The sequence below is a fragment of the Chinchilla lanigera genome, unplaced genomic scaffold, assembly GCF_000276665.1.
Source record: "Chinchilla lanigera isolate Chin_1 unplaced genomic scaffold, ChiLan1.0 scaffold00117, whole genome shotgun sequence".
Taxonomy (NCBI): Eukaryota; Metazoa; Chordata; class Mammalia; order Rodentia; family Chinchillidae; genus Chinchilla; species Chinchilla lanigera.
In genome coordinates this window covers 1281508-1295957 of record NW_004955518.1, presented here as the reverse complement: position 1 = coordinate 1295957, position 14450 = coordinate 1281508, and the positions used below count along the sequence as shown (strand labels likewise).

At 40.3% G+C, this 14450-nt stretch overlaps 1 protein-coding gene across 9 annotated transcripts in view; it reads left to right on the top strand.

Annotated features, from left to right (window-relative positions):
* The window catches only part of Enox1 (ecto-NOX disulfide-thiol exchanger 1), a 552470-nt gene that overhangs the window by 381068 nt on the left and 156952 nt on the right, over nucleotides 1-14450 (top strand). For all 9 annotated transcript variants that reach the window (XM_013506967.1, XM_013506965.1, XM_013506964.1 and 6 more), the window contains 2 exons: nucleotides 9549-9722; nucleotides 10867-11073. In XM_013506967.1, coding sequence (XP_013362421.1) covers nucleotides 9549-9722; nucleotides 10867-11073 — 381 coding nt within the window. The remainder of the gene's footprint in view (nucleotides 1-9548; nucleotides 9723-10866; nucleotides 11074-14450) is intronic.

Sequence of the window (14450 nt, the reverse complement as noted above, 5' to 3'; positions counted from 1 at the left end):
CAGTTGATTTGTTCTCAACAAATATGTAGCAAATTTCAGGGTTTATTTTTTCACACTGAGAAAATCTAAGAGCAATTCTGCCTCCAAGGGATTGGGTTTGAATATTTCTGAGAACATTTAGAAATATCATTGTATTCATGATTCTGACACCTATTTTGGGGATAACCCTCTTAACAGGCCCACACGTATACAGAAATCATCCTTTCAAAGAAGCAGGTTAGCTTTTGCCCCCTCCGGGATCCCTTCCCTGATGCTGTCCTCCTGAATTGGTTTCCTAGGCCGCCATAACAAGCTGGGTAGCTTAAAAGCACAGGAATGTATTCTCACGCAGTCCTGGAGGCCAAAGGTCTGAAACTGGTGACTGCAGAGCCAACTTCTTCCTGCAGCACAATCTCTTGCTTTCTTTTAGCTTCTGGAGTCTGAGGCTCTCCTTGGTTATGCTGAACTTGCATATCTAGTCACCACCTCTGTCCTAGTGGCATTTTCCCTGCCTCCCTGTCTGTGTGTGTCTCTTCTGTCCTTATAAGGACAGAGTCATATTAGATAGGGCCCTCTCTAATCTAGTATGGCTTCACCTTAACTTGATTACATCTGCAAAGACCCTATTTCCAAATAAGGTCATATTCACTGGTACTGGACTTAGGACTTTAACATCTTTTATGGGGGGACACAATTCAACCCTTAAAATACCCTTTCTTCCAGGCTGGTTTTAATGTCCCTCTTCTCTGTGTTTCCATAGCATTCTTATTTTAATATCTTACAGCAGATCTCATATGTTATCATTTTCTATTAAGTTGTTTTTAGTCATGGATTGCCCAGTTCATGAAGAAAGGACTCACATAAGCAACATCTTGCTTGCAAAGTGCCTAGCAAAATCTCCGACACCCAGTAGGCAGTCAAATATGTGTCAAATGAAGCATTTCATTATCATTACTATGATCTTCTATGTCTATTCAACGGTAATATTTACCTTTCTATAAGGTTATATAGTATGTATTATGTTTGTTAATGTTTTACATAATTGCTGCCATTTACTGGATACCGTTTGCTAGACACTAACCACTGTTCTTTTCAAATTTTATTTATTCCTCACAAGAACACTAAATGATAAATATTTGGTTCATTTTAAAGATAATGTGAATGAGTTTAGAAAGGTTACATTCCTAAAGTCACACAGCCAATGCTTGGCAGCCCAGGACTCAGTCTCCGGTTTGTCTGACTGCAGATGTGAGCTCATGACACTTCGATACACCTTCACCAAGTGGTTGCAGACGCTCCTGTTTGGTGGCAGTAGCATGTCTGGTATTCACACTTGCACCAAAGCCCAGAGAGGTTAACTAACCAGTTCATATTATGTCACCCACCTGTGCTCTGATCCTTTGACTTCAAGTGCATCTTTTTAAAAACTACTTTCCTTAGCAGTTCACAAAATGGTTTTAAGAGACTGTTTGAGAAAAGGAAACAATGGGATGAAAAATAATAATAAATAGTCCTCGTACTTACTGACGTGAGGGAAGTGGGGCAGCGGTCAGTTGCTGTTGGAGGCTGCTCTAAGTCTCTCATCCTAAACTGTCAGGAAACAGAATGCCCTTGCATCATGGACCTTTTCTGCAGGGTGAGAACAGGTCATGTGTGAAGTTAGTGACCACCCTGGAGAAAGGGGAAGCCCTCCAGCACATGTCCTGAGACCTGGCCCCTTCTTGGCCTCTCCCTGGAGTATGGGCCCCTCTGGCCACAGCAGGATAGGGGCCCTGGAGCCCTGGAGCCCTTGCTCCTGGGGCTCAGCATCCCAACAGGCTTCAATTCCAAGGCTGGAGCCCCATGTCTGATAACTGGGTTGTCTGCCGCCTCCCACAAATCTCAGCCTCTGGTGTGTGAATCCTGGCTAGCACCTCCAGCTGAGGCCCAGCATGGGAAACCTGCTAGACAGGGTTCCGTCTCCTAACCTGTAACCCTGTGATATTGTTGCCAAACCCCGTTTCCTCCAGATTGAGTCAGAAGCCTGAACCTGAGTAGGACAGACCTGTGACCTGCAGCAGAGTGCCCTGGTGTGGACTGGACAGTGTTTTATCTGCTGCTAATGATCTGTATGCTTAGCTTCTTCTGCAGGACACCCTTAGCCCTAGACCAGACCTGCAGTGCTCCCATCATGTACTCTGATTACCTTCCCTTTTATTATCCTCTTGGAACATAGCGTTCTGTGTTCCAGGCTAGATTTTTTCTTGACACTGACAGTTTGTCAGCCCCAGCCCCAGCCCAGCTTCCCCATTCACACCTAACCTAGTCATGTCTGCCTTGCCAGGCAAGAGGCCTCTACTGCCTTTCTTTTTCATGGAATCCAGTTCTCAACTTGAATATGAGACTCTGTATAGAAGGGTCTACTAGAAACAGCAGAAAAGATCCAAGCCATTGCCCAGGGATAACACGGGGAAAAGAAAGGCTGACAGGTGGCACAGACTGCACAGAGTGTGGGTAGTAGATCACACCTCTGCCCGTTAGGGGCTGCTATCCTAGTAAGAAGCAAGTTGATGGCAAGGTCCCTTGTGATCTGCAAGACCTTGTAGCCAATCAGCACCTTGAGACCACTTGTCAGCACCCTGTGGGCATATGCACACCATGACGGAGCCATGGGAGGTCATTTGGGTTCCTCAAGCCTATGTGACTCTTGGTGGGTAGTTCTCTTCCTGGAAGGTTGTCTGAGCTTCAGATCATATATTCATATTTGACCCCTCTGGTGGGGCAGAGGCCTATCCTTTCTTTTTACTTCAAACCCTATGATTTTCCAAGTGAAGAATTGATACAGTTGCTCTGACTACAGACCCTGGTAGTAGTAAATGCCCAAGAAATGCCAAATGAATGAATGTATGAGTGAAATCAATCATAAGTACTCAAGAAATACTGAGTGAATGAGATAGTTAATAAAATAATTGCTCCACCATTCCTCTAAAATTCTAAACACAAAGCTCTCAAACCACACTGAGAATCCAGAACTTTTAAAGCACTGGACTGTAAATCAGTGAGCTGGACTTTTGTTGTAGTTTTTGTTTTTTCCATTTGAGAATACGCAACCAAAAAGAAACATTGTTAAGTTCTGGCCTTCCGCTCTGAGCTAGCAATACAGAGAGGAGGTAGACAGAACCACAGTATGAAGTAAGTATCCCTTTTTCTTATATAAGTATAGTTTCTAAAAGAAAGTTCTACTGTGTACTTAACTGGGTCCGTTCATGTTGCAATTTATGCCATTCTCCTCTTTTCCCAGAATAGACTGTAATTCATTATCTCTGAAGTTCACAGGGGCAGCTTCTCCACACAAGACCAGCAACTGACCCTTAAGAGTTTGGGTTGCCTTCACCTTTGTCTTCCTGTCTGTATGTGTCTTTCTCAGATTTCCAACATTTGTGTATGGGCTTTAATGACTTAGTATATAATATGCTTTTGCGCTGTTTGAGAAAACAATTTCCATCTGCTCATATATTGTTAAAAAGTAATGGTTTCTTATTTGAAAAAAAGAAGTCTAATTCTTCTCTACTTCCTCTGCTCAAATGCTAAATCTCAGACCCTTTGAAGTCCAACATAATTTAAGTGCTAATTCCTTTCAAGCTACTGCACTCACTATGCAGATTTCATTAAACCTCATAGTCTCTTTGTATTGATGCCTCTGAAAAAGCAAAGCAACTCCTGCTGTATATTAAAACATTTTGCTCAGGGGTAATGTCTTTTGTCACCATTTCTGAATATTTATTTATTTATTTGGTCCTCAGAAAGAAAACAGAAGTCTGTTGAGACTGAAAGAGAATATATACTCACTGAGCTGTCCATCTCATTTGTGCAAAACATCTGCTTATTACAATTTGCAGGGCTCGCATTTCAGGGTTTGCAGTCTGGAGTGGTTTCTGTCTTAAATCATTCTGTGTTGGCAAACAGTAGTGAGGGCCAGGCCAGAACAGAAAGAAGTGAACCCAGAGCACAGAAGGAGATGAAACAAAAGGCACAAGCCAGTCTCCCCATTGCTGATATTTCTGTTTCTAATATGGTCATCTTGGAAACCAGTGTGTTATTTCAATGCTCACAATGTTGAAAACCATTCTATTCTGGAACTTTTTTAGATTGAGCATCTGGATCAGTAGGAAAAAATTTTTATTTTTAAGGTTAAATATTTTAAGTAATAGTGGCATGTAAGTGACTAGTCAGACCATTGTAAGCAGAAACAGTGAAATAGTTAGTGTCTAATACATGCTTCAATATGGAACTAAAGAGCTGGTCCTAGTTCGGACTCTGACATCTGCTTGCTTTATGATGTCTGATATATTACTTAACCGCTTTAAGCATCAGTGTCATCATCTGTAGGATGGGAATGATATCAGTGAAGTATTATAAGAATTAGATAAATAACCAGACTTTAAATCTTGTCCTTATCACTTCTAACCCTTCATATCTTTTGTATGTTAATACATTTTGAGCACTGTTGCATAGCTATCTGGAGTTCAGGAACACTAGTTCTTGAAAGGAGAATCCAGTCAAACAGTGCATGTCCTACAGGAAGTAACTAAAAAGTATAATTATAGATGAAGTGCCTAGAATGTAGGTAGCTATTTTGAAAGGAAATACCTATTTGGCATTTATAGATAGGGTTATTTAAAAAAAAACTACAAGTATACATACAAAGTAAAAATATTGTACTGAAGTCATGCTATCACGCTATCAAATTAAATGGAGTTTCCAGCAAAAGGACAATCTCTAGGTTATAGATCAGGATCACACTGTTTATTTTGTTCAACCCAGCAGAAGTATGGGCATTTTTAATGTAACTGTAGAAATAATACCAATCTTTTCCCAGAAAAGAGAATTTTTCCAAGCCCTCCCGTATCATTCTAGAATTTCCTAGCAAACAAAGGTTATAGTCATCATTATGTCTGCCTCTGAGCTCATCCAACCTTTCAGCACAGGTAAACACAGAGTGAGCATGTGGAGGACAGGGGCAGGGGCTGGAGAGGGAGATCCAAAAGGAAAGGGAAGTGGGAAGGAAGAATGGGAGTGATTGGAGATGAGAACAGAGCACAAGATAGGACAGTGAGAAGCAAGAAGAAAGGTTCATCCCTGCCATCTGTGCACCTCAGTCCATCATCGCATTACCAGAGAGAACACTGTTTTCTGCAAACATATAGACTCTCAGGAGAGAGATCTCCTTGGAGCTACAAACTCAGTCCAGTATTCTAACAGCCCACACTGTTAGAAAGAACTTACTTTTTTTAAATTGATGGATAAAATTGCATGTATTTGTCATGTAAAATAAGATGTTTTAAAGTATAGACAGACATTGTAGAATGGTTAGATCTAGCTGATTAGCAAAGGCATTGCCTCACATATTTATTTTGTGCTGGGAATTCTTAGCATCCACTCTGCATATTTCAAATACCTGTAATCCCAGCACTCTGTAAGGTTGAAGTAGGAAGATCACAAGTTTGAGCCTAGCATGAGAAACTTAGTGACTTAGCAAGACCTTGTCTCAAAATTTAAAAAAAAAAAAAAAAAAAAAAATGTTTTTAAAAGCTGGAGGTGATGCAGGAAAAGCTTTTGACAAGCACCCATTCGTGATAAAAACTCTACAGAAAATTCTAATAGATGGTCTATCTCAATGTGATAAAAGCCATCTATGACAAACCAACAGCCAACATCATACTAAATGGACAAAAACTGAAAGCTTTTACTCAAAAATCAGGAATAAGGCAAAAATGCCCACCGCCACTACTCCTATTCAATGTAGTTCTGGATACTTTAGTCAGAACAATTAGATAAGTGAAAGAAATAAAAGGAATAAACATTGGTAAGGAAGAAGTTAAATTACCCTTTTCCATGGATAACATGATACTCTACATAGAAAACCCCAAAAACTCCATCAAAAGACTTCTAAATTTAATGTGCAAATTCAGTAGTGTACCTGGATACTTCAACATTCAAACATCAATAGCCTTTCTCTACGTGAATAACAAACTCACTGAGAGAGAAATTAGGGAAACAAGACCTTTTCCAATAGCATCAAAAAAAATGAAATACCCAGGAATCAATCTAGTGAAGAAAGTAAAAGACATGTACATTGAAAGCTACAGTACTCTGACAAAGCAGATTGAAGAAGATATTAGAAAATGGAAAGATATCCCTTGCTATTGGGTAGGAAGAACCAACGTAGGGAAAATTGCCATACTTCCAAAGTTGTACAGATTTAAAGGAACTCTGATCAAAATTCCAACAGCAGGGGCTGGGGATTTAGCTTAACAGCATAACACCTGCCTGGCAAGCGCAGGGTCGTGAGTTCAATTCCCAGTACCGGAAACAAAACAAAACAAAACAAAACAAAAAATTCCAACAGCATATCTCAGAGAATTAGAGAAAACAATCCTAAAGTTAAATTGGAACCAGAAGAGGCCTAGAATAGCAAAGCAGTTCTGGCAACAAAGGCAAGGCAGGTTGTATCACAATCCCTGACTTGAAACTACACTACAAAGCCACTGTGATAAAAATAGCATGGTGTGGGCAGAAAAACAGACCTGAAGATCAATGGAACAGATTAAAAGATGCAGAAACAACTCCAGACATACTTAGCCACCTTATCTTTGACAAAGGTGCCAGACACATTCACTGGAAGAAAGATAGACTCTAATAAATGGTGCTGGAAAAACTGGCTTCGCACAGGCTGAAGATTGAAATTGGACCCATAGCTTTCACCATACACTAAACTAAAGTCAAAATGGATTACAGATCTAAATATTAACAGAAACACTAAATCTGCTGAAAGACAGAATAGATAGACCTCTTGAAGATATTGGTTTAGGCAAAGACTTTATGAACAAAACCCCAATCGCACAGGAACTATCACAAAGAATGAACAACTGTGATCTCATCTTATTAAAAAGCTTTTGCACAGCAAGAGAAACCACCAACAGAGTGAAGGGAACTGATAGTGTGGGAAAAAATGTTTGCCAGCTGTTCCACAGACAAACGATTACTATGGAGAACCTTTTGAGTTAAAGAACTCAAAAAAATCAGATCCCCTAAATTTTAAAGACCCAATCCAAAACTGGGCATTTGAAATGAATATATACTTTTCAGGTGAAGTACAAACAGCAAATAAATATATGAAAAAATGCGCAACATCACTGGTCATTTGAGAGATGCAAATTAAAACAATGCTGAGATTCTATCTCACCCCAAAAAGAATGGTTATTATCAAGAAATCAACCAATAACAAATGTTGGTGGGGCTGTGGGAAAAAAGGAACCCTTCTCCACTGTTGGTAGGAGTATAGACTGATGCAATCAGTATGGAAAGTCCTCAAACAACTAGCACTAGAGGTCTCAATTTACCGAGCTATTCCCCTTCTGGGTATCTCCCCAAAAGAATTAAAAGCATCATACCGCAGGAATATATGCACATCCATGTTTATAGTGGCACAGTTTGTAATGGCCAAATCTTGGAAATAGTCTAAATGCCCATCAACTGGTGAATGGATAAAGAAGATGTGATTTTTTTTTATACAATACAGTACTACTCTGCTGTAAAGAAAGATAAGCTTGAGACAGTCTTAGGTAAATGGATGCACCTTGAGACCATACTCTGGTGTGAGAAGCCAAAACTATAAATCACGACCAAAATATATAAGAGGTATTGTGAAATAGGAAGAAAATATTCAAATGCAGAGGGGAACAAAGAAGGGGGTGAGGAAAAAGAAGGGAAAAGTAAAAAAAAGAGAAAAGAAAAAATGGAACAAAATTTTGGTACATGGGGAGGGGAGGAGGGGTTGAAGTGAGGGTAGGGGAATGGGAAAAGAATCACGTTATATCATGTACAGGTACAAATTCTCTGTGATCAATGTGATTAGTATGTATAACCAAAATGTGCCAATTAAATCTGACTGAAAAAGAAAGAATGAAAGAAAGAAAGAGGTAAAGGAAGGCTGAGGATGTAGCTCAGTGGTGAAGGATAAAGTGCCTCTGGTTTTCTTTAGTACAAAAAAAAATTGCCATTAGTAGCTATAATTACCATGCTGTATAACAGATGTCTTGAACTTGTTCCTCATAAATGTAATTATGCATCCTTTGACCAGCATCCCCCCATTTCATTTTGTCCAGCACGCAGCCTCTGGTAGCCATCATTCCACTCTCTACTTGTATGAAATCAACTTTTTCAACTTTAAGATCAGGCAATATTTGTCCTTTTATGCCAGGCTTATTTTACTTAACATACTTCCTGCAGGTTTAGCCATACTGTCACATATAAAGGATTTCTTTCTTTTAAATGACTGAATAGTATTTGATTAAATGTATGTAGACCACAGTTTCTTTCTTGTTCCTTTTCCCCCATGGCACTAGGGAACTGAACCCCGGGCCCCACAGTGAGCCACAATCCCCAGGCCTCATTTCTTAGGTTTTTGCTCAGCTGCACAGGCTGTTCTCAAGCATGATTCTCCTGCTTCAGCCTTCCAGCCACCACACAAGCCCCAGTGTCTTTGTCAGTCATCTGTTGATGGACATTCAGCTTGATTCCTCAGATTTGCTGTTCTGACTACTACTGCTGTAAACATGAAAAGCAAATGTCTCCGTGACATATTGACATCGTTTCCTTTTGCTGTATACCAAGTAGGAACATCACTGGGTCATAGTTCTGTTTTTACTGTGTTCCATAACATTGACTTACATTCCCACCGGCACTATACAAAGGTTCCTTTTGCTCCACATCCCTGCCAAAATTTGTTATCTTTTGTCTTTTTTGATAATAGAAGTCTTACCAAAAAAATCCCTGTACATCATCTTTGAAATTGCTTGCTTCATTAGCACACTTAAAAATCAATTCAGTTTTTATATGGAAAACCCATTGTTTTTATCCTTTTCACATTTAAAGTTAGTTTTTAAATACAGGGTATAAAGATTTCAAAAGGGCGGGCCAATTATCTATCGATTGAACTATAGGAAAAAAGAATGATTATCCAATAGAATTCAGAAATATATATAGCTAACTATGCCTGCATGTATCTAATCAGCCATAGTAACTATAATCATAATTTGTCTCCCACACCAGGAGCAATAGATCAGGTAGGACCTGAGTAATCATTATAAAGTATGCACATATAAATTGAACTTTCCACAATCTGGGTCACTTGGACAAGAAGACTTTTTTGATAAAAACCAGGCTGACAATTAGATTCACAGGGCACTTCAACATTAAATGATATTCTTCCCACATTCTGGGTCGTAAGGCAGGGTAAACAATACACTGACTTTAAAAAACAAAATTGTATTCACAGTAATAGCAGTGCGTCATGGTGCATGGTTATACACTTTAATATGCTGTGTTCTGTTCTGCTGTGTTAATATTTTAAGTAATATAATTTCCTTTTCATGTAGTTTCAGGTTTATCTCCTCTTTGCCTCCCCTTTCTGGAAAAGCTTTCTGTAGTGCTGTATCTTATGTCAGGAGAAACTCCTGAAAAATAGAAAATAACAAAAATGTATTTAAGATTTTCCAACTGAAACGTTATTTCCATGTGCTTTACAGACTCAATCTGTGTCCCGGGTTTTGATCCAAGCCTCAACATGATGAGCGGAATCACTCCCATTAATCCAATGATACCAGGCCTGGGGCTGGTTCCACCCGCACCACCAGCTGAAGTGGCTGTTGTTAAAGAAATAATTCACTGTAAAAGCTGTACTCTTTTCCCTCAAAATCCAAGTAAGTAACACCTGTGAGAAACATTTGTTCATCATTTTAAACTTATTTCCCTTTTACTTAAAATAGCATTGCATTAATTTTCGGATGTAATTCAAACATACACAGAATGGGGCTTTTGTTTCTCTATTTGAAGAGTGCACAGAGGTATGTCGTTGTGTCTGTGGAGGAGCTGAGTAGCCACCAAGAGGTCAGGATGAGGGATTTGGGTTTTTATATCCAGCATTAAGAATTTTTTTGCATGCAGTGAAGTCTAGCATTTCCTGAAGAACATAGTGTCAAATATATAAGCACTTTCATCTATCTTCACAAATGTAGGAGAAAAACTGAAATATGTTTGTTAGATAAAATTTGCATTAATTTTGCAGTTAGCAATTTTGGGGCAGGAGGGAGACTGTGTCTCAGAATTTCTAATCCAAATTGCATTTGCTTGAAGGACCTATACATTTGATGAAGTGAATGGGCCAGAATATTTTTAATTTAGCCTTAGATACTAATTTTTGGGGTCTGAGTAGCTAAGATTTTTCTTTTCATTCATATTAATTAATGTTGCCTTCTTTAAGTGGACTTTCAAGCAATTGCTTTAATAATCTACATATACACTAGGTAAGATGTTGTGACATGTAAATTTTATCTTTTTTTGCAACCTCCCCAAAATTTAATGGGTTGCTCATTTAAATGCAAATAATAGCAAAGTGGTTTTTTTCATGCATGGTGTTTCACAGCGAAGTAGGTATTGCGTGCACATTCTTAGGGTGTGCTTCCTGTGTCCCACCTCACTGCTCCTTTATCTGGCAACAAGATTAAGTCAACAGGCCAAGCTCCTTCATCATGTTGTCATTTCATCACGTTTTCTACCTCCTGGGCCTTTGATTATGAAAGAGAAATGGAATTATGCTAACATGTGCATTGTCTTTGGTCATGAACCGGCACGGCTTCTCAGTGTAGAAATGCACGCAGAGAGGAAAGGTTGGGAGGAGGAGGGAGAGAAACCTAAAGTACAGCCCAGAGAAAATCTGAGTTGGTACAACAGTGGATGGTCATTCTACCTTGAGTAGGTGACTGCAAGCTGGGCTTTTGCCAGGTGACCCAGGAAGAGAGGACCAATCAATAAAAGACAACACTCTCTATTTTGTTATGCTATTAGATCTTCCACCTCCTTCCACCAGAGAACGACCTCCTGGGTGTAAGACTGTGTTTGTCGGAGGATTACCAGAAAATGCTACTGAGGAAATTATTCAAGAAGTCTTTGAGCAGTGCGGTGATATTACAGCGATTCGAAAGAGCAAGAAGAATTTTTGTCACATTCGCTTTGCAGAGGAATTCATGGTTGATAAAGCCATTTACCTTTCTGGTACTTTGCATTACATAAGGGGTTTGCCAGGCATTTTGTCATGTTTTGTGATGTTAATATGAGCATATTTCCTTTTACCGTAATGCACAATAAAGTACTCATAGTTTGGGGCTGGAAAAGGAGGAATTCTGTCTTTTTCCTTAGCTGCCAGAAGCTCTCTGTTCAGGCTGTAACTGTGCCTCGCTGCAGGAATGATTTCCCACCATCCAGTCTTGAGGAATTCCATTGAGTTTCTAATTAATGCTCTCAAGTGCTTATTAGATGAAAAGCAATATTATGAGTACTGAGGACCATTATTATTATTGGATGTAATCCTCTGGGGGACTAAAGTACTCTCTCAGAATAATTTTAGTTTTTAGAAGTGGATTTACTTTCTGAGTACAGTTTCTCACAGGAAAGTACACAGTTCATGGGCCCTTTGTTAGGGACCAATATCACTGCCCATTTGGTAGTTTATTAAGCCTGCTCCACTGGCCTTGTACTTTGGTGCCAATTTTTATTGGAGAATTTTACAGATGTTGAAATTAGGCCTAATGCTGCCTTCCACTCTGTGGGTGTTGGAACACGTGTATGGAGTCTGTCAACAAGACCTTTGCCAACTCTGTAAATAATTGAGGTGGTATTGAAATGTGGCTATAGAAGGGCCTACTTTTTAGATTTAATTCATTGCCTTTCCCTCACACTTTACAGTGACATTTTTCACACTGTCACCCTCACATACCACCTCCATATTCCTGAGGCATAGTTCATAGGGGAAGGTGCACACACAATGTGAAAAAAACCCATGTGAACATTTTGCAAGCTTTACTTAGTTTCTGCAGCCAGTCTCTGTTGCTATGACTTTCTGTGCAAAAGCCTGGAGGTTGACTTCATACTTCGGAACAATCCTGAACCAGATAGTGACTTGGAGTACTTTGGAACCCTTGTTCCAGTAAAACCTTACAAAAACAAAAACAAAAACAAAGCCTGAAAGCATTCCATAGTGGAGATGGAGGGCAGACCTGGAATAAGGACATTTTGCAATTCACACACAGCTATGAGGTCACTAGGGATGTGGAAAGTTCCATTTCATATGCCCTAACCCAGACAACCTCTCTCCCATCCCCATGCTTTCATCTAGGGGATAGAGACAGGTGCAGTTCACCAACTGGGACTGTTAGGGAAGGTACCTCACATAGTGGATACTTGGTTCCTGGCAGGTATATGACATATGTACATGTATGTACATAGGAACCATTCAGTACATGGTCGTTTTATCAATACAGGTAGCCTGGGCATGTCAAAGGACTGATTCTTGTTTCTCAGCAAACCTTATCCCAGAAACCTGGATTCTAATCACAGGTCTGTCAAAAAAAAAAAGCTATTACTCTGTCCCATATGACTCAGTGAGAGAGACAGAGCAGCTTAAAGGTTACACCCTTTTGTTCCAGTATTAGGATTAGAACCCAGAGCCTTCACACTGAGCTACATCCCCATCCCTTTTTAATATTTTTTGTTTTTGTTTTGAGATAGACTCTCACCAAGTTGTCCAGGCTGGACTCAAACTTGGGATCCTCCTGCCTTAGCCTCCCAGAGTTCTTGGATTATATACCATACCCAGTTCAAAGTCTTTTTGAACACTAATACAACACAATTTTTAGACCCAATAAGAAACTGAGTAAGACACTGAGAGTTAAATAGTCACAAATTTAGGTATAAGAGAGAGTTCTCATTACTTCTGCCTTGATCCTATGCTTTTCCCTTTCTGGGCCATGAGCCTGGCCTATTCCTTTCAGCAGGTCCCTGATGTCTTTTTCTCAGTCCACCCTTTTGCGGCAAGAGGAAGCCCCATCACAGGCCTCACCTGCAGCCTCCCCACCTAGGTACATAGAAGTCTCCAGCTCTTTCTGGATGCCCTGCTAGGCCACAGCCTCAGTGCTAGGGCACGGTACCAGGCTGACTCATCAGAGGTGCAGGAAGGAAACTCGCCGCCCTCCGTGTGTGCTCCTGCGAGCCCAGGCCCAGCTGGAAAGCATATCTAATTTTAGGAGCATGTTCACATTTGAAGGCCAAACTAATTTCAGTCCCATCATCATCAAGGTCTCTTTAAGGCCTTAATGATGTTGTTTGGTGAAGGGGAGGGTGGAATGAGAAACATTTCTGATATGAGCAGGGAAAGTTGCCTGGCCAGTTGGGACAGCTGTCCTGCTCAGTCTGCTCAGCTGTTAGATCTGTATCACCATGGCCTGCTGACTTGCTGGCTTTCCATGGCCCACAACCAAGACACGTTTTGCTTTAGCATCAATTCTGCTCATCTATGAGCAGCTGTTGCGTTTTGATCAGTATTATTATGTCTTTTCATTTTTAGATAACACTTGAAACCTCGGAGGCAGAAGGGTTCAATGGCCTGCAGGCATCAGATGTGAGATCTATATCTTATTTGTAACTTTTCAAAGGTGTGAAGTGCCTTACTGGGGAGAAGCCAACCTCTACAGTGATTTTCAGCTGCGTTTTAACCCAAAATGCTACGATACTCCATTGAAACCTACCATGAGATCTTGAACATCAGCACAGCACAGCCTAACATTTTACAGTTGGATGTCATTTGCAAAGTCCCTACATGGCAAAAGTACTTATTTTGCTCTCTGCTCTAGCAGCCCCTGGGAGCCATGTTCCTGCTGAGACCTGACTTTATGTTCTGAAAATCTGAGTACCCCAAACTGAAGAGCAACCTCAAAGTCATCTGAGGTTCATTTGAAGTTAGGCTGGCTGGCTGGCTGTAGTCCTGTGTTGATTTCTCAGATCAGGTTTCTGCTCAGGCTCTACATAAGCTGGGTAGCTCACAATAAATCCTCCAAAGATTTCTAGGCCCTGTTTTTTTTTTTTTTGCCTATCACTGGGCTTTTGCATGGGTCTCCTATGGCCTTCAAAGATGGCATGGATAGTTTTGTGGTGCTATCGCCAGATGAGGTGCTGCAGGGCTGTGAGGAGACAGCAGTGAGGCCTCTTGACTGAAGGTAAAATATTCTTCTACATGCCCCAGAGAATAAGTGAAAATAAAACAGCATTGCTTTAGTAATTCTGGCATTTGCAGCTGCTGGGAGAAAACTGAGGAGCTGTGAGTGAGATGTTCTGGAATTACTTTGTAGGTTCCTTTAAATATCATAGGTGCTCTTCATTTACCCATACCCTGCCTTTTCCCAAATAGAACCTAAGAGCACTTTTGTAGTAGAGTCATAGTGAATTGTAAATATGAAATCAAGGCCATAAAAGGCAGAGCACAAAACATGTGCTACTTGCCACGTTTGTTTCTGAGCTTCCTGGGAACCAGAAGGAAGAAGAGTTGTCAGGATAATCTCCTTAAGATCATTCTTTGTTGGTGATGCTGGCTTGGACAT